Source organism: Hypanus sabinus, chromosome 10 (assembly GCF_030144855.1).
Source record: "Hypanus sabinus isolate sHypSab1 chromosome 10, sHypSab1.hap1, whole genome shotgun sequence".
In the NCBI taxonomy this organism is placed as follows: Eukaryota; Metazoa; Chordata; class Chondrichthyes; order Myliobatiformes; family Dasyatidae; genus Hypanus; species Hypanus sabinus.
Window position 1 is genome coordinate 124,878,776 of NC_082715.1, and position 22,301 is coordinate 124,901,076.

The 22,301-nt window shown below is 39.5% G+C and overlaps 1 protein-coding gene across 1 annotated transcript in view; it reads left to right on the top strand.

The window, feature by feature from the left end:
• The window catches only part of anapc1 (anaphase promoting complex subunit 1), a 235,295-nt gene that overhangs the window by 67,392 nt on the left and 145,602 nt on the right, over positions 1-22,301 (top strand). The window contains exons 18-20 of the mRNA XM_059982885.1: positions 10,987-11,061; positions 17,255-17,520; positions 21,140-21,231. Of these exons, the coding sequence (XP_059838868.1) occupies positions 10,987-11,061; positions 17,255-17,520; positions 21,140-21,231 (433 nt within the window). The remainder of the gene's footprint in view (positions 1-10,986; positions 11,062-17,254; positions 17,521-21,139; positions 21,232-22,301) is intronic.

Here is a 22,301-nt window from a genome sequence, read left to right on the forward strand (position 1 = left end):
TGACCTATCTATACCTAATCTAAAGGGTTTGATACAAGAATTTTTTTTCAACTGTTTGAATTATTTTTCAACTCGTTAAAATGTCTAAACCACGAGAACCTAAAGAATTGAAACTGGCGAAAGAACCGTTAACTTTGGAAGCAATTGCGAAACTTATGGACAAGAGACTAGAGAAACTGGAGAATAAACTAACCCCAAAGCTTTCTATGCTCGATGAAACTTTAAAGACAGTCAACGCAAAACTTCAATCACACTGGATTCTCAACAACAAGCAAGAATTTTAGCCCTTGAAGATGCCACTCGCCAGAGAGATCGCAAAATTGAAACTCTGGAACAACAGCAATCTTTGACTTCTCAACTGCTGGATCGTTGTAAATCTAAACTTACTGATCTTGAAAACCAGTCTCGAAGACAGAACCTTTGAACTTGATTTCCTCTTCCGGATTCATGAGTTCATCTTCTTTTTAACCTTAAGTGTTAACTACGATAAATATTGGCAGTATGGATAAGATTATTAATTTTGCTTCTTGGAATAGTAACGGTTTAAATCGTTTGAGTTGCCATCTTGAGACATCGGGGTAAAATTAGTATTAGTTTGACTGCTTGCCTCTTACTGGATTTTTTTCTGGGGTTCTGGGGGTGGGGGGAGGGGGATTCTGTTTTGCATTTGCTTTCTGCTTAGTTTTCACTTCATTGGCTGACTTGAAACTACCAAAATGGCTGGAGTGTCGTAACTTCCGGTTCCTCTTTGAACTTGATTTCCTCTTCCGGATTCATGAGTTCATCTTCTTTTTAACCTTATGTGTTAACTATGATAAATATTGGCAATATGGATAAGATTATTAATTTTGTTTCTTGGAATACTAACGGTTTAAATCATCCGATTAAACGGAAAAAATATTTAAAGTATTCCACAGAATGAATGCTAATATTATCTTTGTACAAGAGACTTGTGAGGAAGGAGGATAGTCAACTTTTTTAAGGTTTTGGAAAGGCCAACAGTATCACTCGAATTCCCAAGCTAAAGTAAGAGGCGTTTCCATTTTTATAGATTCCTCAACTTTTTTATACACTGTGAAACAATTTTGGACCTCACAGGGTAGATTTTTGCTTCTCACTGGTTTACTTTTTAATCAAAAAGTTGTTTTAGTTAATGTTTATACTCCAAATACTGATTGTCTTGAATTTTTTAAGTGTTTATTTACATCTTTTCCTAATTTCAATGAGTACATGTTGATAATGGGTGGGGATTTTAACTGTTGTATAAATCCCTTGATGGATAGATCTCAGGTTCTTCCAAATAAATCAGCCTCTCTTATTAACTCCTTTATGGTTGATTCTGGAATTTCTGAAGTTTATCGATTCTTACACCCCAATGACAAAGAATTTTCATACTTTTCTCATGTTTATCATAATTACTCAAGAATTGACTCTTTCTTTATTGATCATCATTTACTTGTGGATGTTATTGATTGTAAATATGATTCCATTGCCATCTCTGACCATGCACCTCTGAAGCTATCTATTAAGACAATGGATTCATCCTCAAATGCCAAATCTTAGGGGTTCAACGCTACTTTACTTCAGGATTCAGACTTTCTCAACTTCATTAAGCAACAGATTGATTTGTTTTTTTTCAACAAACTCTACAGAAGAGATCTCTAGTGGAATATTATGGGACACTTTTAAAACATTTATTCGTGGACAAATTATTTCATACTCTGCTGGAGTTAGGAAACGAACTAATACTGAAATACTTACATTGGTCGATAAAATTAAATAAATTGATAAGATTTATTCAGTGACCCCCAGTAAAGAACTTTATAAAAAGAGAGTTGAACTTCAAATGGAACATAGTTTGTTATTATCCTCCTCGATTGAAAATCAGTTAATTAAATCCAGAACTCAGTTTTATGTACATGGAGATAAATCTGGGAAATTATTGGCTGATCAATTGAAAACTGCTTCGGTTAAACATCAAATCATTAAGATTCGTAAACAAGATGGCACTTTGAAGATCGATCATAAAGAGATGAATAAAGCCTTTCAAGATTTTTATAACTCTTTATATCAATCAGAATTTGTTCAGGATTCTTCCATAATGGATGAATTTTTAAGAAAATTGAATATCCCAAAATTAACAGCAGAAGATTGTATTTTTCTAGACGCACCTATTACGGAAATCGAAATAAAAGAGGCTATTTTTTCAATGAATTCAGGTAAAGCCCCTGGTCCAGACGGTTATACTGATGAATTTTTAAAATCCTTTTCTTCTATACTCTCTCCTTGGCTTTGTAAAATTTTTAAAGATGCGTTAACTGTAGGTAAATTACCACAATATTTCTGTAATGCCTCCATTTCTCTAGTTCTTAAAAAAGATAAGGACCCTACTGAATGTGCATCCTATCGGCCTATATCCTTGCTGAATACAGATTCCAAGATTTTTACCAAAATTTTAACCACTAGAATAGAAAATATATTACCTCAAATTATCTCTCAAGACCAGACCGGATTTATTAAAAATTGTTATTCATCCTTTAACATTAGAAAATTAATTAATATAATTTATACTCCTTCACCTAAAATACCAGAATTTGTCATTTCCTTAGATGCTGAAAAAGCGTTCGATGGGGTTGAATGGCCATATTTATTTAATATGCTGCAGAATTTTAATTTTAGCCTGAAATTGATATCATGGATTAAATTAATATATTATAAACCTTTGGCTTCAGTTCTTACCAATAATCAGAGATTTTTTTTTCAGTTGTCCTGTGGTACGAGGCAAGGCTGTCCTTCAAGTCCTCTATTATTTGATACTGCTTTGGAACCTTTAGCCATTGCCATTCGTGAATCACCTCATATTTTTGTTATTACCTGTAAGGAAGGGACTTATAAGTTATTATTATATGCTGATGATTTGTTACTATACATATCTGACCGTGAGAGATCTGTTCCTGTTATCCTGAGATCTGTTATCCTTGCTTGCTCAGTTGAGTAGCTTTTCTCGCTACAAACTGAGTTTTAATAAGAGTGAATTATTTCCATTAAATACGCAAGTTTCAATCTATAAACACTTACCATTTAAAGTTGTTACAGATCATTTTACTTATTTGGGTATTAAAATTACCAAGAAACATAAGGATTTATTTAAAGTTAGCTTTTTACCTTTAATTGTCCAAATCAAGCAACTTATTACCAGATGGTCCCCATTATCTTTGTCATTGGTTGGTTGAATTAATGCCATTAAGGTGATAGTTTTACCCAAAATTTTATATCTATTTCAATTTTTATTCCTAAAACTTTTTTTGATATTATTGACTCCAAAATATCCTTGTATGTGTGGCAGAATAAAAATCCTAGATTATGTAAAAAATATTCACAGAAACCTAAGAAGGAAGGCGGTTTGGCTTTGCCAAACCTAAGATTTTACTATTGGGCAGTTAATATTCGATATTTAATATTTTGGACACAAGAATCGATTATAGTACCTTGCCTACAATGGGTAAATTTGGAGTGTAAATCTGTACAAGACCTTTCATTGTTTTCTATTTTAGGATCTTCTCTTCCTTTTGCTTTATCTAAATTGAATAAACAAATAACTAATCCTATAGTTAAACATACATTATGAATATGGTTTCAATTTTGTAAATTCTTCGGCTTGAATAATCTTATCAAGTCCTATTATATCTAACTTTTTTATTCAGCCCTCTTTTATGGACCAAGCCTTTGTGTTATGGAAAACAATAGGTATAATATGTTTTCGTGATCTAATTTTAGATTATAGTTTTGTGTCCTTTGAACAGCAGTCCAATAAATATAATTTGCCTGAAACTCATTTTTTCAGATACCAGCAAGTTAGAAATTTCTTGACTGATATGTTACTGTCTTTTCTGAAATTATGTCCAATGGATATTACGGAAAAAAATTTAGTTCTGAATCCTTGCCAGAAGGGTTTAGTAGCCATCATTTATAACATGATCATGAAAATACAGCCAGGAGTATCAGAAAAAATTAAGAAGGAATGGGAAAAAGAACTTCACTGTCTCATATCCACAGAGTAGTGGGAGAAAATTTTACAATTGGCTAATTCTTCTTCCATTTGTGCCAAACATGCCCTAATACAATTTAAGGTTGTACATAGGGCTCACATGTCCAAGGATAAACTTGCTCAATTTTATTCTAATGTTAATCCAACCTGTGACAGATGTCATTCTGAAGTCGCTTCATTGACCCAATTGTTTTGATCTTGCCCCTGTTTGCAAAATTATTGGAAAGATATTCTCGGTATTTCAACAGTTCTGAACATCAAATTGCAACTGCATCCTATTACTGCAATTTTCAGTTTACCAGTGGTGGATAATAGTTGTTTATCCCCCTCAGCCCGGCAGATGATTGCATTTGTTACATTAATGGCTAGAAGATCTATCCTATTGAACTGGAAATAAATTAATCCTCCAACTACATTTCAGTGGTTTTCTCAAACTATTTCTTGTTTGAGTTTAGAAAAAATTAGAAGTGTTGTCTTTGACCCTTCAGTTAAATTTGAAGAAACTTGGAGACCATTTATTCAACATTTTCATATGAGCTAAACTGACTTTTCTTAAACCTTATTCTTATCATCTTTAATTATTTGGATGGAGGTGCGGAGTTATTGACGCTACTGTGTATATTTGATATATTGCAATGGTCCATGTTAGTTAGGTTTTTTTTCTTTTTTTGGGTTTTTTTTTAATTTTCTCCATTTTTTGTAACCACTATGAGTTTGGGAGGTTATTATATATGGATTATTACCTATTTGTATTTATACCTTAACCTGTTAATTATGTACTCTCAAGCTCTTTGTACTCATTGTTTCATTTATGTTTGTTTAAAATCAATAAAAAGATTTACAAAGAAGCGAAGCGGGGTTAATGGGATTGCTCTGAGAGCCAGCAAAATGAGCATAATGGCCTCATTCTATGACATATGAGAAAATCTGTTGAAGTCTCCTGCTGTCTTAGCAAAGTAATATTGATGGAACACAAATTGGCTATTTAATCTGGCCTAATGTTCATCCAGTAAATAAGACTGAAAGAGTACAGAGAAAATTTACCACAGTTTTGCCGGGTCTGGAGGACCTGAGTTATAAAGAAAGGTCTAATAGGTTAGGACAGGGGTCGGCAACGTTTACCATTGAAAGAGCCAATATGGACCCATTTCCCACAGAAAAGAAAACACTGGGAGCCACAAAACCCGTTTGACATTTAAAATGAAATATCACTGCATACAACGGTTTTTTTGCCTTTATGCTATGTATAAACAAACTATAATGTGTTGCATTTATGAAATTGATGAACTCCTGCAGAGAAAACGAAATTACATTTCTGCATGCAACAAAAACACTTTGAACTCCAAAAAAAAGACGTTGGGTTGAAGGTTACTCCATAGGTAGCCTACCTTGGATCGAAGAATTAAAAGAAAGCGCGCACCGGCGGGTGTCAGGCTTTGGCAGTGGTGATGTATATTAATAGCGATAAAAAACACGCAGCGCTAAAATAAAGACACTGCAGTCAAAGGTAACTTTATTCGAACTAAACAGCCTTGATTTAAAGCCTCCCTCAAACCGTCCCCGTGGGCGCGGATGCTCCAAAAGACACGTACTCACAAACCCCCGTAGGCTATCTCCCTTAGCCGGAACGGTGGCTAATTGTGAGCCGGTTCGGATGTGCCAGGAAGTGGGGTCTCCACAACGTTTTTAGATAGTACAAGATCACCATAATCTTCAAATTTCGAATTACATTTCAAAAACTAACAAACTACGGGGAGCCGCAGCACAGAGATCAAAGAGTCGCATGCGGCTCCGGAGCCGCGGGTTGCCGACCCTTGGGTTAGGACTTTATCCCTTACAACACAGACAGGGTAAATGCAAATAGACTTTTTCCACTGAGGTTGAGTGGGGCTGCAAACAAATGTCTTTGTTTAAGGGTGAAAGGTGCAAAGTTTAAGGAGAATTTGACATGAAACTTCTTCACTCAGAGGGCATGGAAGTGTGAAAATGCTGCCAGCAAAAGCGGTGCATGCAAGCTCGATTTCAACATGGTACATGGATAGTAAGGGTATGGAGAGCTATGGTCCTGGTGCAGGTCGATAGGAGTAAACAGTTTAAATGGTTCGGCACGGGGCAGATGGGCCAAAGGTCCTGCTTCTGTGCTGTACCTCTCCATCACTCTTTGACTCAATACTCAAAGTCTTTTTTCGCAATGTGCAGTGAACCTTCCCGGCTTCCAGTTTATCCAGGGAATTCTCCATGCTGTTCAACAATCCTGTGCATGCACACGCACAAAATGCCAGATTTCCAGTCGTCAGGGCAATAAAGTTATTTTTGTCCAGTTTTAGAACCAAAATAATTTATTAAATGAGTACATTTTGGGATTCAGTTTTAAGAAACAAAAGCATTAAATCTCTCTGGGGACGGAATTCTATACACCATTGCTGTATCAAAATAGAACTTTTAGAGGGGATATTTAAAACATAGCCTAAATTTGACAATAAAGGTCACAGTCAACAAATAACATTTTCTATGAATAGCTTTATTCTGAAAGAACATGAAGAAGGTATCGTTCATATAACAAAGCATGTTTACAATTTTAGCAACAGGATATCCCGTCTCAGAGCGAGTTTATGGCTCCTGTCTCATTTTCAATACTTTGATATGTAATGGTGTAAATATGTGTGTGGACTTTATTTTTCTCTGATGATTAGCATCAGAACAGTAACTTATGGTGAATGTTTTCAAACAAAATATAAAGGTTAATTAACTACAGCAAACTGCATAATTTTTTATTTGACCGTTTTTCTTTTTTTCACTTTCTTTACTCTGGTGTCACAGTGACACAGCAGGCAGTGATGCTGCCTCTTACATCCAGTCATCGTGGTTCAATCCTCATTTCTGGTGCTGACTGTGTGGATTTTGCACAATCTCCAATTATCCTTTACAAATTCATAATAAAGTATACAGTCATGAATTGGTCGGATCTGTTTTTAAATACACAATCATTGCTGCATCAGCAAATAATGCCTGCTTTTGACAATGGGTCTCCAACTTGATGTATTAACTCTGTTTCTCTTCCCAATGATACTGCCTGACCTTCTGGGTGTTTGCTATATATTTTGTATTTTTATTTCAGATTTCCAATACACATAATTTTTAATTTTTTTGGAAGTAGGCTCATTCTGTGCCTTGAGGAATTGCTTAACTGATATCGAACCTCCGAAGTAAATGATTCATTGTTGCTCCATACCTGGCTTCAGAAGGGACTGTTCAAGGTATCTGAAAGGAGGCGTAAAAAAGTAACTTAATCTCTGAGCAGATACTCCTGGGCAGGTGGGCACAGGTTCAGACATGGGGAGGTATTTCTTTCACCAGCAGAAAGAGTTGTCCTTATGTTTGGAAATCAGATCACTGGCCAAATTTCAGCAGTTCGAGCATTTGTTGTAGTTTGAAATGGATAAGATGTTGGAAATCTGAAGTGCAATGAGAAAATGCTGGAAATACTCAGAGAGAAGTCTGTTTCTACAGAAAGAGAAAAGTGTGGTTATGATTTCAGGTCAGATATGCCACATCTAATTGGGAATGAGATAACTCATGGGAAAAATGGGACGAAAGGAAATCCTTTGATTGGACATGGCCTGGGTTGTCAACAGAATTCCACTGTATACACAACCATCTGGTTAATGGCTTGAAGAGGGCAATGATTTTCCTCAGAAATGGTTGTATTCCTCCCATTGCATCTCCACCGACTTATAGATTGAACCAGGGACCCTATTTCTTCCTGGATAGTCTGTGGCCTCTCAGCACTCTGAGCTCCAGGTGTACTGAAAATTCTGCCTGGGGCTTGCGTTACTGGAAGAGGAGACACATGCCGATGAGAGAATGCAAAGGTTCCGCTGCCATCCGCCGGCCATGAAGCCAGCGAGTTTATGGGAGGTTCCCCATTGCTGACTGACACAGGCACTCCGTCCACCTTCTGACCTGAACCAGCACAAACTGTCTGCAGAGTGTCTGAAGGTGGGTGTGCTTGCTGGTTGGATCTTACTGTCCATAGGGCGGCCACTCTGTTTGCCTAGCTAATCGTGGTCAGCATATGGTCCCATGGAGGAACAGTTTGGTAGTTTTCTGAGAGATGCACATGAATACTCACCGAGTGTTTAACCATGTTATGCCAACCAGTGGCACTATCGCGTTGGTGCTTTTGTTTTGATCAAAGGGAGTAGAGAAGTGAAAAATTTCCCTAAGGGTACAGAAGGGTCTAAGTGAGGCCCAGCCATGCAGTGTTAAGATAGGCTACTGTAGGTAGCAGCTTGTTACTCAGGAAAGTTAACATGCCCACACCTCAGAGGGGTAAAGCTGAAAGTACGTAGAGTCAATCGTTAATTAATATAGTTGAGGAATAGCATAGCTTTGTTGTAGAGTGCTTGAAAAGTACAGCACAGAAACAGGCCCTTCAGCCCATCTAATCCTTGCCAAGCCATGTAATCAGCTTACTTCCATCAACCTGCACTGGGGCCTTAGTTCTCCATGCCCCTAACATCCAGGTACTTTTGCCAAACTTCTCTTTAACATTGAAATTGAGTTTGCATGCACTACTTGTGATAGCACCTTGTTCCACACATTCATGACCCCCTGTGTGAAGCTTCCCCTCATGTTCCCCTTTAACTTTTCACCTTACACCCTTAATCTATGGCCTCTAGTTGTAGTTCCACCCAACTTGGCAGTTAAGAAAAGCTATTAAGTATTTGGTCATAAGCTCTCTGGCAGGGCAAAGTTTCTTTTGGGTTGTTAAAGCAATAAATGATCCATGCAAAACAGCACTGGGAGCAGAATCTTTTGAAGTTTTTAGCTGTGTTTTGAATAATGATTTGAAAAATTAAAAAAAGATATATGGATGTCCATATTCGCGGGTTCCGCATCTGCGGATTCAACCAACCGCGGATCGGGATCGAGAAAAAAACCCCCTCAAGTTCTCTCTCCAGCACTTTGAGCATTGTTTGCCTCACGTCTTGTTCGGTGGCTACTTGTGTTGTGTGCACCCTTTGTTTCTGTGAAAAAATGGCTCTTAAAAAGCAATTAAGTGGTCAAAGCAATTCTTCAAAGGCCAAGAGGGAGCGTGAAGTACCGTAATCTAGAGCTGATTGGAAGTATTACTCGTTGTTTGAGATTGTTTACCTGGAGCCTTGTTCGTTCACCTCTTGTGTTGTGAGTGAGAGGAAGGAGTTTAAGACTAGTAAGGGATGGCTGGCTAGCTCTGTAAAGCGCTAGAGCCTCAAGAACTTAAAGATCACGGGAGAATCGGTACCGGGTGATGCCAAGGCAGCATCAGCGTTCCCAGAAGAGCTACAATGGTTGCGTCTGTACTGAACATGTCATTATTTTTTTTCTTGTCATTATTCCCTAAACAATACAGTATAACAACTACTTACTTTGTATTGGGTATTATAAGTTATCTAGAGATGATTTAAAGTATAAGGGAGGATGTACGTAGGTTGTATGCAAATTCTACGCCATTTTATATAAGGGACTTGAGCATCCATGGAATTTGGTATCTATGGGGGTGGGGGTCCCAGAACCTATCCCCCGTGGATATGGAGGGCCAACTGTACATGGGAATGTGTTGAAGTGAATAATTCTACCGGAGAGCAGTCACACATAACAGTATGTTACTCATTCTCCTGTGATGTTTATACAGTGAACTCTGGTTAATTGGGACACATTGGGATCAGTACATTTTGGCTCAATTAAACAGCTCCTCCAATTAACCAAAGTTTCATGGAACTAGTTAAAAAGCTGTACAATAATGCAAACTGCCATTTAACTGAGTAACGAAAATAGGTGGTTGTCCACCGAATCAGACGATGACAGGAAACCTGTGTGGGAAAGTTGCGCTGGGACAGTTCCACTCTCTCAACCTCAGAATTCCAGATCCAGTGGGACAAGTAACAGTCACAACCAGGGTCTTCAATATATTGGATGACCATGATTTCTTCTGTGCCTTGTCATACCCTTGGCTCTCCACGCTGCGTTGTAGAACTGCCTTCCTGGCTGTTGGATCTCACTATAGATTTCATCTACCCAGTCCCCCGGAGCTGACTTGGCATGCTAGGGCAGGCATATCCCTATCTCTCTGACGTATGAGACCTGCGACTACCCTCACCTGGTTTAGCCCACCTGTCGAAGCGGAGTACTGGGGTGTGACCACTATCACAGGCAAACGGCTGCTTGGAGCCATGGGTGAGAGCTGAGTATCTGGTGGGGGCCAATGATAACATTCAAGCTGATTGTAAATACCTTCAAGTTCTTCATAGTTTCTAGCTTGTTGAAATAGTGAAATCATTTAATTTTCACTCCTGGCTGTTTCTGGCATCTCCAAGCCTAAATGCTTGAAAGCACAGTGAGCAAAACAGTTCTAAATTGTCTGGCTCTTTATTTCTGACCAACTAAATCACTACTTTTTGAACATAAACGCCATTTAAAAACTGTTTGGTCTCCGTGCGATGTAGTGTCTAATGGCCACATGACTGTTCAAAAGCGTCTGGCAACAGTCTCCTACCCCAGTTAAGCAGCACATTGCCCCATATAATCAAAGGGAATCCTGGCTATTTTCTCAATTTAGTTTAGAGTTGTCCAAATAAGCAGCTACCTTAATTGACCACTGACCCCATTATCCGAAATCCACTGTATCTAATATTTGATTGTTTATGAGATAAAATAGGCTGCATATTAACAGCTGATCTGAAGTGGTTTTCATATACAATTGCACAGGCTTTGAACAAATGTACATATATGGTCAGGCCCACAAAATGTTTCTGGCACATATTTTTGTGCAGTGCATTATTTTAAATATTTCGAAGTGCTGCACGTTTTAGGAATATGGATGACTGTCACAATTTAGTTTAAACTGTTGTGATTTTCTAAGATGTGACAGATAAAATGTCTGTTAATTCACACAGCTTGATTTAGAAGGCTCGCTGTCGCCTGTGATCGCTGCCAAAAAAGCCAGACCTTCAGAAGTTGGTTCAGATGAGGTAAGGAAGTTGTTCTGCAGACTATTTAATAAGGAAGCAATCTGGAAATTTGTTTTTTTTTAGTGAGGGAGAGAGTTTCATTGCACTGAATTGTTTGTAGTGGATGGGCACAGTATTGTGGAGCTCAGACCCTACCACATTAACAATAAGTCTGGTTACACTGGACAGCAAATTTTTTTGAAAGTGTTGCTTCCTCAGAAATTAATTTTGTTTATGACAGACCATTTGAAGCTGAACACAAATATAATTTCAGACTACTTGTATCACGTAGGAATTTGGAGAAACAATAGCTCAACTAAGCTAAAACATGTTTTGTTGACAACTTTCATTTGTACTCAGTGTCTGAGACTTCTTGCTGAAGTCTTCAACAATAATTAGCCAGCATTGATGGATTCCAGGTGCCCTGATATCATATCTCCATGACCTGGTGAAACCTTTCACTGTGCTCATCACTGACAGCGTCAAGATTTGTGTCAAGGGAGGAATTCTAAATGGGAATGCAGAAAATGCATCTTTAGTGACATGTTGCACTTCATGGATTTGTATACTTGAAGCATGTTGTCAACCAGCTGCATGTAGTTGAAAATATTCAGCAGCATTCTGGTAATCCTTCCATGCGATTTTTCTCCAAACTCACTAGAAGCTCTTCGAATTGCCTGTCAGTGATGATTTGTTTGATCTGTGGACCAACAAAAATGCATTCTTTAATGTTGCATCAGTTCAGTGACTTGAATTATGAATTGAAATAACAAACATGGGTGATTTTTAAAAAAACTGTGGGTGAGAGGGAAATTTCATGGTGATTTTCATGATCAACAGCCCAAAATCCATATAATACACACAACAGTATTCAGGAAGCAAAAGTCTTTCTTGTCCTGTTATTTGTGAAATAACTGGTGTAAGTGTAAGAGTATTTGTGCCAGGTTCATGTAATAAATGAATGCCAATGAAAGTTGGACTAGGCCAGGGGTCGGCAACCTTTACCACTGAAAGAGCCATATGGACCCGTTTCCCACAGAAAAGAAAACACTGGGAGCCACAAAACCCATTTGACATTTAAAATGAAATAACTCTGCATACAACTTTTTTTTGCCTTTGTGCTATGTATAAACGAACTATAATGTGCTGCATTTATGAAATCGATGAACTTCTGCAGAGAAAACGAAATTACATTTCTGCATGCAACAAAAACATTTTGAACTCCGAGAAAAAGATGTTGGGTTGAAAGTTACTTTTAAGTAAAATACTCAATGTCTATTTGAGTCCTTCTTGTATTTATGAAAAACGCCGAACTTAAATTGTCCGCCAGCAGCAAACCAAAAATAACGTCAGCCAGCTGTCAACCTGAAAAATAAAAGGACTATTTCACTGAACCATGAAAAAATATGAATATACGTAAAATAATAGGCAATTAAAATATTTATCATACTTGGTTAATGGGATTTCTGCTCCTGGACCTTAGCGCAGAGCGTCTGCACATCAGGGCTGTATGACGTCACCTTCATCTTTACACAGGATCGCAAGCTGTCATCTGTGAGGCGTGCGCCATGTTTGTTTTTAATAACTTCATGTTGGAGAACACCTGCTCACATACATATGTGGATCCAAAGATCGACAGGACTCTAAGCGCATACTTTTTAATGTTTACATAAATGTTGCGGATAGCATTCCATGTTTCGAACACAAGTTTGTCTGGTTCGGGGAGGTTTTCAATATCACTCCATTTGTGATTCTGAGCAAGAACGGCCTTCTGACGGGCAACATCTTCAAGGTCTGCTGTCAAGCGTCTAAACTTGGACACCCATATGTCTTTGTCGGCTATGTTGGCCAGTTCCATCTCAAGATCAGGTTGACTCACACCTGCCAATGCAGTCGTATTCAGTAGGGATGGATCGATGCTTAGGGGAGTGGCGGGTGTCAGGCATTGTCAGTGGTGACGTATATTAATAGCGATAAAAAACATGTTGTAGCAATGTGCTACACGCAGCGCTAAAATAACGACGTGGAGTCGGTAAACTGCAGTCAAAGATAACTTTATAAACAGCCTTGCTTTTAAGCCTCCCTCAACCCGCACCCCCCGTGGGCGCGGATGCTCCAAAAGACACGTACTCACAAACCCCTGTAGGCTATCTCCCTTAGCCAGAACACTGGCTAATTGTGAGCCGGTTCGGATGTGCCAGAAAATGGGTCACCACAACGTTTTATTTAGATTGTACAAGATCACCATAATTTTCAAATTTAGAATTACATTTCAAAAACTAACAAAACTAACATATTAATTAAATACTCATCATTTATTTTCCAAAGCCACAGGGAGCCGCAGCACAGAGATGAAAGAGTCACTTGCGGCTCCAGAGCCACGGGTTGCCGACCTCTGGACTAGGCCATAAAAACTACCTTCCAGGAGCAAGTCGTGACTGAGATAAATAAAGGTGAAACCCAATAGCTTAGCCTACTTAATGCTCATTTAGCCATAATTGCATCAAGTAATATGTATTCTAAAACACTTTGCACTACCATATATTTTTCAAAATCCATTTCCTAGTTGGATCACTCTTGGCATTGTTAGTGCTCATTCTGCTTTCAGTTCTCATCCTTCTGTTCCGTTCACCTTGTCATGTGCAGCCCCTCATGAACCACGTAGTTCTCAGGCCCCTCAGAGTTCGGGTGGACTTGCTCTGGTTTTGTGGATTCTGAGGTGGCTATTGAGTCAGCAGGCTGATGAGGTGGGTAGGTGGATAGTTTGTGAGGGTGTGAGCTCCTGTAGCTCCCTATGTACTCCTGACGGATTGCCTCAAGCTTCTCAACCCCATCCCAAATGCTCCAAGATGCTCCTGATTTATTGCCTCAAGCTAAGATAGCTTGCTTATCCAGACAAATGGATGAGCAATAACTTCCTCAAACTAAATGAAGATAAAACTGAAATGCTTCTGGTTGGTCCCAAAGCCAAAAGAAATAAACTTGGAAACTTGGCTCACCATGTAAAACCAGAATCGACTAGTCTGCCTGTTATCCTCGATTCAGTTTTGAATTTTAAATCCAATATAAAGAAAGTGACCAGAGCAGCATTTCTGCTCTTCAGAAATATTGCAAAGATACATTTGTTTCTGTCACAGAATGATGCTGAAAAATTAATTCACGTCTTTATATCGAATAGACTAGATTACTGCAATGTACTTTATTCTAACCTAACAAAGTAATTTATTGACAAACTTCAACTCATTCAGAATGGCACTAGTAGACTTTTAACCAAACCAGGATGAGGGAACGTATCACTCCCGTGCTAGCTACTCTGTATTGGCTTCCTGGTTTTTTTAGGATTGTATTTGAAATTCTCTTACTTATTTTTAAAACTCTTGATGATCTGGGACCAGAGTAAATCACAGAATCGTTTTCATATCTGCTCAAGCTCTCAGGTCATCTTCCAAGGGTCTGTTAAATTTAAACAATCTCCCTCAAAAGATAATTGGCAGGTCAGTTCTTTTGATCTACGCTCCTAAACTGTGGAATTCAATACCTAAAACTAGAAGGGATGCAGACTCAGTTGACATTTTTAAACACCAGCTCAAAACCCATTTATTTAACCTTGCATTTAACTAACATCTTTTTGTCTTTTATTTTCATGTTTGTACTATTATCCCATTGTGAAGCACTTTCAGTACATCATCTGCATGTAAAAGCTCTATAATTAATTATCTTCATTTTGCGTAGTCATTGGCCAGAAGTTCCCTAAAATCAGTGGAGATGTGGCATTTCATGAAAGCTTTGAGTACATCCTTGAATCTTTTTCTCTGTCACCTGGTAATCTCCTCTTACAACAGTACTCTGAATTGAGTGCTTCAGGAGTCTAGTGTCAGACAATGTCAATAAAATGGTCTGCCCTTGTAGGTAACCATGAGTGACTGGAGCATCAGTGCAGGGGTTGTTGGCCTTGGAGAGAACACAAACATTGGTTCACTTAGACCTCCAGTGAATTTGTGAGATCTTGTAAATGCGGTTTTGGTATTTTTCTGTTGCCTTGAGATGCTTGCTGTAGGCTCTCCAGATCTAGGAAGCACAAGAGGGAGCAATGTGAACTATGACCTACATTTTAGGTCCAGGGTCTTGATCTCCAAATACTCTTTTTTGAGTTGACCAAATGCTGCTGGCTTGGTGAAGGTGGTCATGAAATTCATTATTGATATTTCTTTTCACCAAGAGGTGAAGCCCAGAATTTTGGAAGCTGTGCACTTTTCAAGGTTTCACCATAACCTGTTATTGTCGGAGGTCAGTCTGGTGCTGCTCTTGTGGGTTTCAAGTGTCACAACCATCCCCTCACATGTTTTGGTGAACAATTTCAAGACAGCCCATAAACTGTGCACACAATTTGGAGGCTGGCAGTTGGCAGGTACCTGTGAGGTATTGTCCAAAGCAGGCTGCTTCTGTGGGGTTCTTGAAGGTTTCAGCATTAAAGCTCTTGCTCCAATTGATGCTGATGTTGTGTGGTCAAATAATGGTGATAATGCAGCACATTAGGCAGAGGTATATCCAGCAACCATCAGCGACTACCATGACCACAGCAGGTTGATGTGAACATCCATGTGGTCCCACGCTTTCACAATTATAAACAAGAACATGCCAGCAATTAGACAATATGTTGCCTTTTTCTTCATTCATTCAAAGGCTGTGGGCTTTGCAGGCTGAGCCAACATTTAATTGCCTGTGCCCTGCTGGCCTTGAGGAGATCTTCTTAAATCACTACATTCTTTGAGGTGTAAGTACTGTATATCCGCAACACTATTGGGGAGCAAGTTCCAGAATTTTGACCCAATAGCGATGAAGGAACGATGATATATTTCCAGGTCAGAATGCTGTCAGGTTTTGAGGGAAGCTTCCAGTAGTGATGTCCACAGGCTTCTCCAGGCCTTGTCCTTCTAGTTGTGAGTTTGGAAGAACACGATATCGTGTGTCTAACGTGGCCAACACATGGTGCTCACAATAACAGAGCTGTATTCTCAGCATTTTGCAATTAGAAGGACCCTTTTGGAGTTGGTTTCCTATGCTTCTTCCTCATTGATCTTCCTTACTTTGGGAGCTATATCCCTTCCCAACAAAGCAATCATGTCATCCAGGAGAATCAGTGCTGTTTACAATGTGGATCTGGGTTTTTCCAAATTGGTCTAGAGAAGGGGTTCCTAACCAGGGGCCTATGGACCCTTTGCTTAGTGCTGTTGGTCCATGACATAATAAATGTTGGGAACCCCTGGTTTAGACATTCTCAGTGATCTCAACTAAAACTTGCATAGTCTGGGCACGTACACGGAAGACATACTTGTTGGGTCCCTGATTGAATGAAGCACGGGTGGAGTTGCTGAGACACTGGACTACCTCATTCTCAATGGTGATGCTGATTCCTTAGTGTTCCTTTAACAGTTTGTCCCCTTCCAGAAGCTATACCAGCCACCCTGTTTCTTGAGCTGATCATCACTTGCTGTAATGTTTCGCTCATTGGTGCAACGTTAACGTCAAGGTGCCATGAGGCCCTGAGCTACAACATAAGGGCGAGAATCAGGTCTGTTACAATGGGATTGCCTGTCAGTGTCTGAAGCTTCATTGCAGAGTAGGAGTCACCCCTGTGTGTGACATCTTTAAAAGAGGGTGTTCATTGCTACATGGGATTCATTCCGGAGATATGGGGCCCCAGTGTGATTAGAAACTAGGTCTCACTGCCTGAACCTCGATGCTCATCCATAAAGTGGATGCACACACACACGACACCCAGCTCAGATGCAGGCCTGTATACATGAGCACGTAGCCACCTATACACATTCCATTTAACTCGTGTTCAAAGACCACTGGGTCACGTAGTGGAGGGCAACCACGGAACACCAAACTGGCGGACTGGTAGGTTACTTGCCCACTGTAAGTTGTCGGAGTGTGTGAGTGAGTGGTGGAATCTGGGAAGAGTTGCTGAGAATGTGGAGAGCACGTAAGATTATTGTAAATGGTTGCTTGATGGTCAGCATGGATTCAGTGGGCCGAAGGGTCTTTCTCCATACTTTACCTCTCTGTGATACAAGATTTATTCAAGTGAGCATTTGAGCTGTTATCTCTTGTTAGAACAGGGTTTGGGCGGAATTGTTTCCTCATTTGTACTCTCGGGGTATGAAACTTGCCGATCCTTGTGATTTACACATGAACGTCTTCATTTCAGGATTGGGAGTACCTCCTAGCAAGTGACTATCATCGGAATTTTGAGTCTCACCTTTTGGCTGGAGCTCTTCATCTCGAACCCCTGATGGTGTTGCATCCCAAGGAAGAGACATTTCCCAATCTTGGTCTAGATTCAACGACTCTTCTTTTTGGCCACATTCCTGCCATTCTGTTTGTGCTGCACCTGATTTACGAGGAACTGAAGCTGGACAATCTGATGCGGGAGGGAGCACGTTCACTTGTCGTGCTCCTGCACCAGCTGGCAAGGTAACAAACCATCCCCTTTAAAGGAGGCTCCTGTTTACCCTTTACTCTGTCTGTACTTTGACACTGGTGCAGGGAGAGACTGCCCTCGAGCTCACAGGGAGCCTCATTTGTACCAAAATGAGTTGCAAGTGCATAACAGCAGAGGGTGTCCATTTAACCCCTCGTTCCTAGGCAGCCATACATTACGATATAAGGCTGATCCAACACCTCAGTCCATAATGTTGACAACACCTGCTCCACCAATGCTGCTCAATCTGCTGAGTTCCTCCAGCAGATTGCCTGTTCCGTATTCCAGCATCTGCCGTCTCTTGTCACTCCATAATACCTCAGCAACTTTACTGTACTAAGCACATACCCTTTGAGTCCTTAAATATCCATCAATCTCTGGAATGAATTCAGTGAGTAAATCTCCGTGCCTCAAATAGAGGTGTTGAAGGCATCCTGGGTGAAGAATTTTGCTCCAGTCTGTGGTGAACAACCAGTCTTTAGAGTCATAGAAGTCATAGAAAATACAGCCCATCTAGTCCATGCAGCACTATTTATGAGACTTCTTTTTTTGTCAATTTTCATTGTTGTAAACCCAGGCAAGGAATACATCAGCTGTGCATATACGCTGTCAAGCCCGTAAGAACTTTGTACATTAATGTTTGTCTTAAGTTTGTCACCTGAGCTCATTCTTGACACCGGATGAACTGCAACTGAATCAAAACTCCCCACGTGTCCTGCACGGGATGGGCTTTTTATGTTGGAATATTATGTAACAATGGTTACAAAATATTTAAAATCGTGGAAGGCTAATTTGATCCATCTTTGTTCAGTCACTGGAAATATCCTAAAGTTCTACATTGCAGCAATCTGTTATCTTTGAATAAAAGCCTTCCTGCAACCTTTTGTAAAATTAGCAATCACTAGTTAGAACCTGTACACTCTCAGTTGCTTTAAAATCCTCTCTGCTCTGCTGTTTCTGTAGTGTCAGTGAGTACTTCAGCATGGAAACGGGCCCTTCTGCCCACTTCATCCATGTCATTCACCAAACTTGTCCCTTTTTCCCGTGTTTGACCCATATCCCTCTCAACCCCTTGGATCCATGCACATCCGAATGTCTGTTAAAAATTACTATGCCAGCCTCAACCACTTTCTTTGCCAGCTCCTTCCATATGCACACCATCCTCTACGTGAAGCAGTTGCCCCTCAGGCCCTTTTCCTCATCTTTCACCTCTCATTGACTTGGTCATGGAACAGGGAAGTCTTTTACAAAACATGGCCAATCCACAGATAGAGTAGCTTTTCGTTACTTGTGTAACCTCCTCTTATTCCCTCTTTTGGTAATCACTAGATTGCCATTGCACTTCCTGCACTCATCAATTTCCTTAGCTCTCAGACTGACAGGTCTTTATTCAGCTCTGAACCTCCCATGCACATTTTCTCTATTTTTGTTCAAACCCTGACTTCTGAAGACATTTTAGTTTCTCCTGAACTTCCTTAACAGGATGTCATTGCCCCCTTAAATGAGAAGGCATTTAAGAGTTAGCCAGATTGGTGGCTCAGACTTTACATACTGGCCAGACCAGCTAAAGACAGCAGATTTCCTTCACTGGAGAACAATAATGAACCTGCTGAGTTTTTAATAACCATATAGTGGTGCTGTATTTGCCATTACTAAGAATAGTTTGTATTCTAAATTTCCAGATTTCATTTAATTATTCATATTTAAATTTTCCAACTGCCATTCATATTCATGCTTCTTGGATCAATGATCCAAAATTCTGGCACGGAGTCTAGTTTTCTCCTATGACACATTTTGATGTGTTACCACAGTAAGGTGTGAACCAAATACACCTTGTTATGACTATTCCAGTCTTAAATTCCTAACTTCCTCAAGCCTTTCCCAAACTTTCATAATTCTCTAAGACCACTGAATAGCCTTTTACTCTGAAAACTGTTTAAAAACCTTTTAACAAAAAAGTTTCAGAAGTGTTATCTATGCATCTATATTATGCAGAGCAGCTGTTTGCACAACACACCAAAAATAGCATGGAGGGCTACTCCTTGTCAGTGTTGGTAGTTTAAATTCAGGTAGATGAAACAGATGGGTTAGTGTTCCATCGGAGTGATGTGTTCCTTTAACTGTGCGGAACTCCCTCCAGTCTGCGATGGGACTGTGAACTTACTTTTTTAAGCTTGGGTTAAAGCTGCAACCATATGAGCTTAGTGGACCAGTCCAGTCAACATAACCAAGTGTTCCCAGAACTTGGAATATTTTTGGGTCTCCCTTTTTTACTGGCTCCAAAGTATGTGCTATAAATAAAGGCAAAAACTGCTGTAAACACTCAGCAGGCCAGGCAGCATCTGTGTAAAGAGAGAGACTCTTTGACTTGAAACATTGACCCTGCTTCTGTCTTTTACAGATGCTGACTGACCTTTTGAGCGTTTCCAGCCTTTTTTGTGTTTGATTCAGATTTTCAGCATTTGAACCTCTTTGACTTTTAATTCCTGTAAATGTTGGCAATGTAATTGGTCAATATCTTATCCAGCTGTTGTGTGTTGATGTGCACATTTCCTCAGTCAAATGTTAATTGTTTACAAGAAAAGACAGTTTGTGAATAAAGTGAATTTATATATTCAATATCTCTTTGTCTCTTCACTTTGACCAATATTGGGTTTCAGAATAAATGCTGTAGTTTCTTGCCTTTACTACCCATGCCTATGACTCAACAAGAATATACACTAGTGAAATCCCCCAGTTGGTCAGTCATAGTTTGGTCCTTTGAAATAAATTATCAGTTGTATCAGTACAATTTTCACACTTCTGCTTTTTATTTCTCTCACTGATCATCATCATTACGTACTTTGTCGTATGATGTGGGTGATCATGGTCTTCCATTTATCTTTAATCCGAGAAGTTCTGATGACCTCTTCAGAGCTTCTGCCTGTTCGTCCCTTGATGTAGCTTATGAATATCAAATGCTGTTGCCCGCAACATTTTTCTTCCATCAGTTTTTTCCGTCACTGCGAGATGTTCAAGCTTTTCTTTCCTCGGTGCGTTTTCCAGAAATTCCAGCTGCTGTTTCCTGATTGATGTCAGCTCTCTTCTTATTCCGGCTTTTCACAACACTTCCTCATTCGTTACTGTGCCCTTCCACAATATTTTCATCAGTCTTCCCAAAAAAAACATATTTCTGCAGCTTCGTGTCTTCCTTCATTTTGCTTTGATATTGTCCAATTTCTGACATAATATGACTTGAAATTAAAGCTTTAACATTAGCCTGGATGTGATCTGGTTGGCGAAATTGAGATATTTTTAAGTAGGGCTGCAGAAGACACAACTTCAGGTTTATACTAAATTGCTCTTCCAAGCAAACTTTTAATTATCATTATGAACATCAGTGTAAATTCTGTCCAAGAATAAGGATGTGATATCTTGATTTTTCCCCCCAAAATCTGTTAAATATTATAAAGCCATTTGGACCTTGGAAGAAAAAAACTTCATAAACACAGAAAACTTTAAGCCGTGACAGCTGTTTAAGTTCTTTGAACCACTGCGTTAAAGTAACACTGCCCTCTTTACAGAAGAGATGCTGCAGAGTACATTTAAATGTTGGCTGATTTTCTCCATCAGAGATTTGAAACTGAATGCCTACATGGATTTCTACTGGCGAGATTACCCTTTACTGGTGAAAAACCTGAAGCAAAGTTGTAAAATTGATCAAGGTAATAATGATTTCACATTCAACAATTACATGCATGTTACCTGTCCTGGCCCTGCATTGATTGTATAACTCTGGATGTGTGGGGACCAGGGAGGATGAACTGATCTTAAAGGCTTCAGATACCTGCAGAAAAGCAGACACTCCTGAGGATCTTTCAGTTGTGTAGTTGTGAGTGTCCTGGACTCGCTGAGAGACATGCTGAGGTCACAAGCTTCTGCACGGGTTCATGAAGAATTTCTGACTGAGAGTTGGACTTTGCCTCAGATTCCGGAAACAGAATGCACACCTGTTCCCATTTCCCAGTGCCTGTCATGGGGAAATTTCCTTGCTGTCGTACCCGCCATAGGAACCATGAGCCCATACGTTCAAAGGTCATTGACAATTTTTGTTTAATCTGTTTAAGTATGTTAATTTTTTGCAATTATATTTCATATTTTAATTTTATTCTGCAATGCATTAATATTTAATCATTAAAAATAAAACAATTTTTGTAGCTTTTTTTAATATCATTCTGTTGGTAGGCTATTATTCCTCACCCTAAATTGCCCGTGGGAAGGTGCTGTGCATCAGCAAATTGGGTTGGGTCTATGGTGCCATGTAAGCCAGATCAAGTGAAGGTGCCATGCTTTCTCTGGTGAAGGACATTGGAGAACTATACAGGGTTTTACGGCAACCCATTATTGAAAACAGTTGATTTTTTTTTTCCCACTCCTGTTTATTAACTGAAGTTAAATTCCACAGCTGTTGCAAAACTCCAGCCTCTGGATTGTCCTTAATATCAGAAGCACTTGCAGATCTTCAAGGTCTTTGACTACTGGTTCAGATGAGGAGCTTTGGCTTAATTGGGTCACAAAGAACTTTACTGAGCCCTTTTCTGCTTAAGGTTTAGCTGACCAGCTCAGATCTGGATTTCCTGCTGAGGTTCACGCTGTGAGGCCTTTAGATGTGAAAAACGGTGTAGCAGGTTGATAACCATGTGCATGAGTGCCAAGTGCTTAAGTGGAAACATCAGGCATTGTATTGAGAAGCGGCGATTCTTCCAATTAAGTATAGGATAAATGTATTTATCGC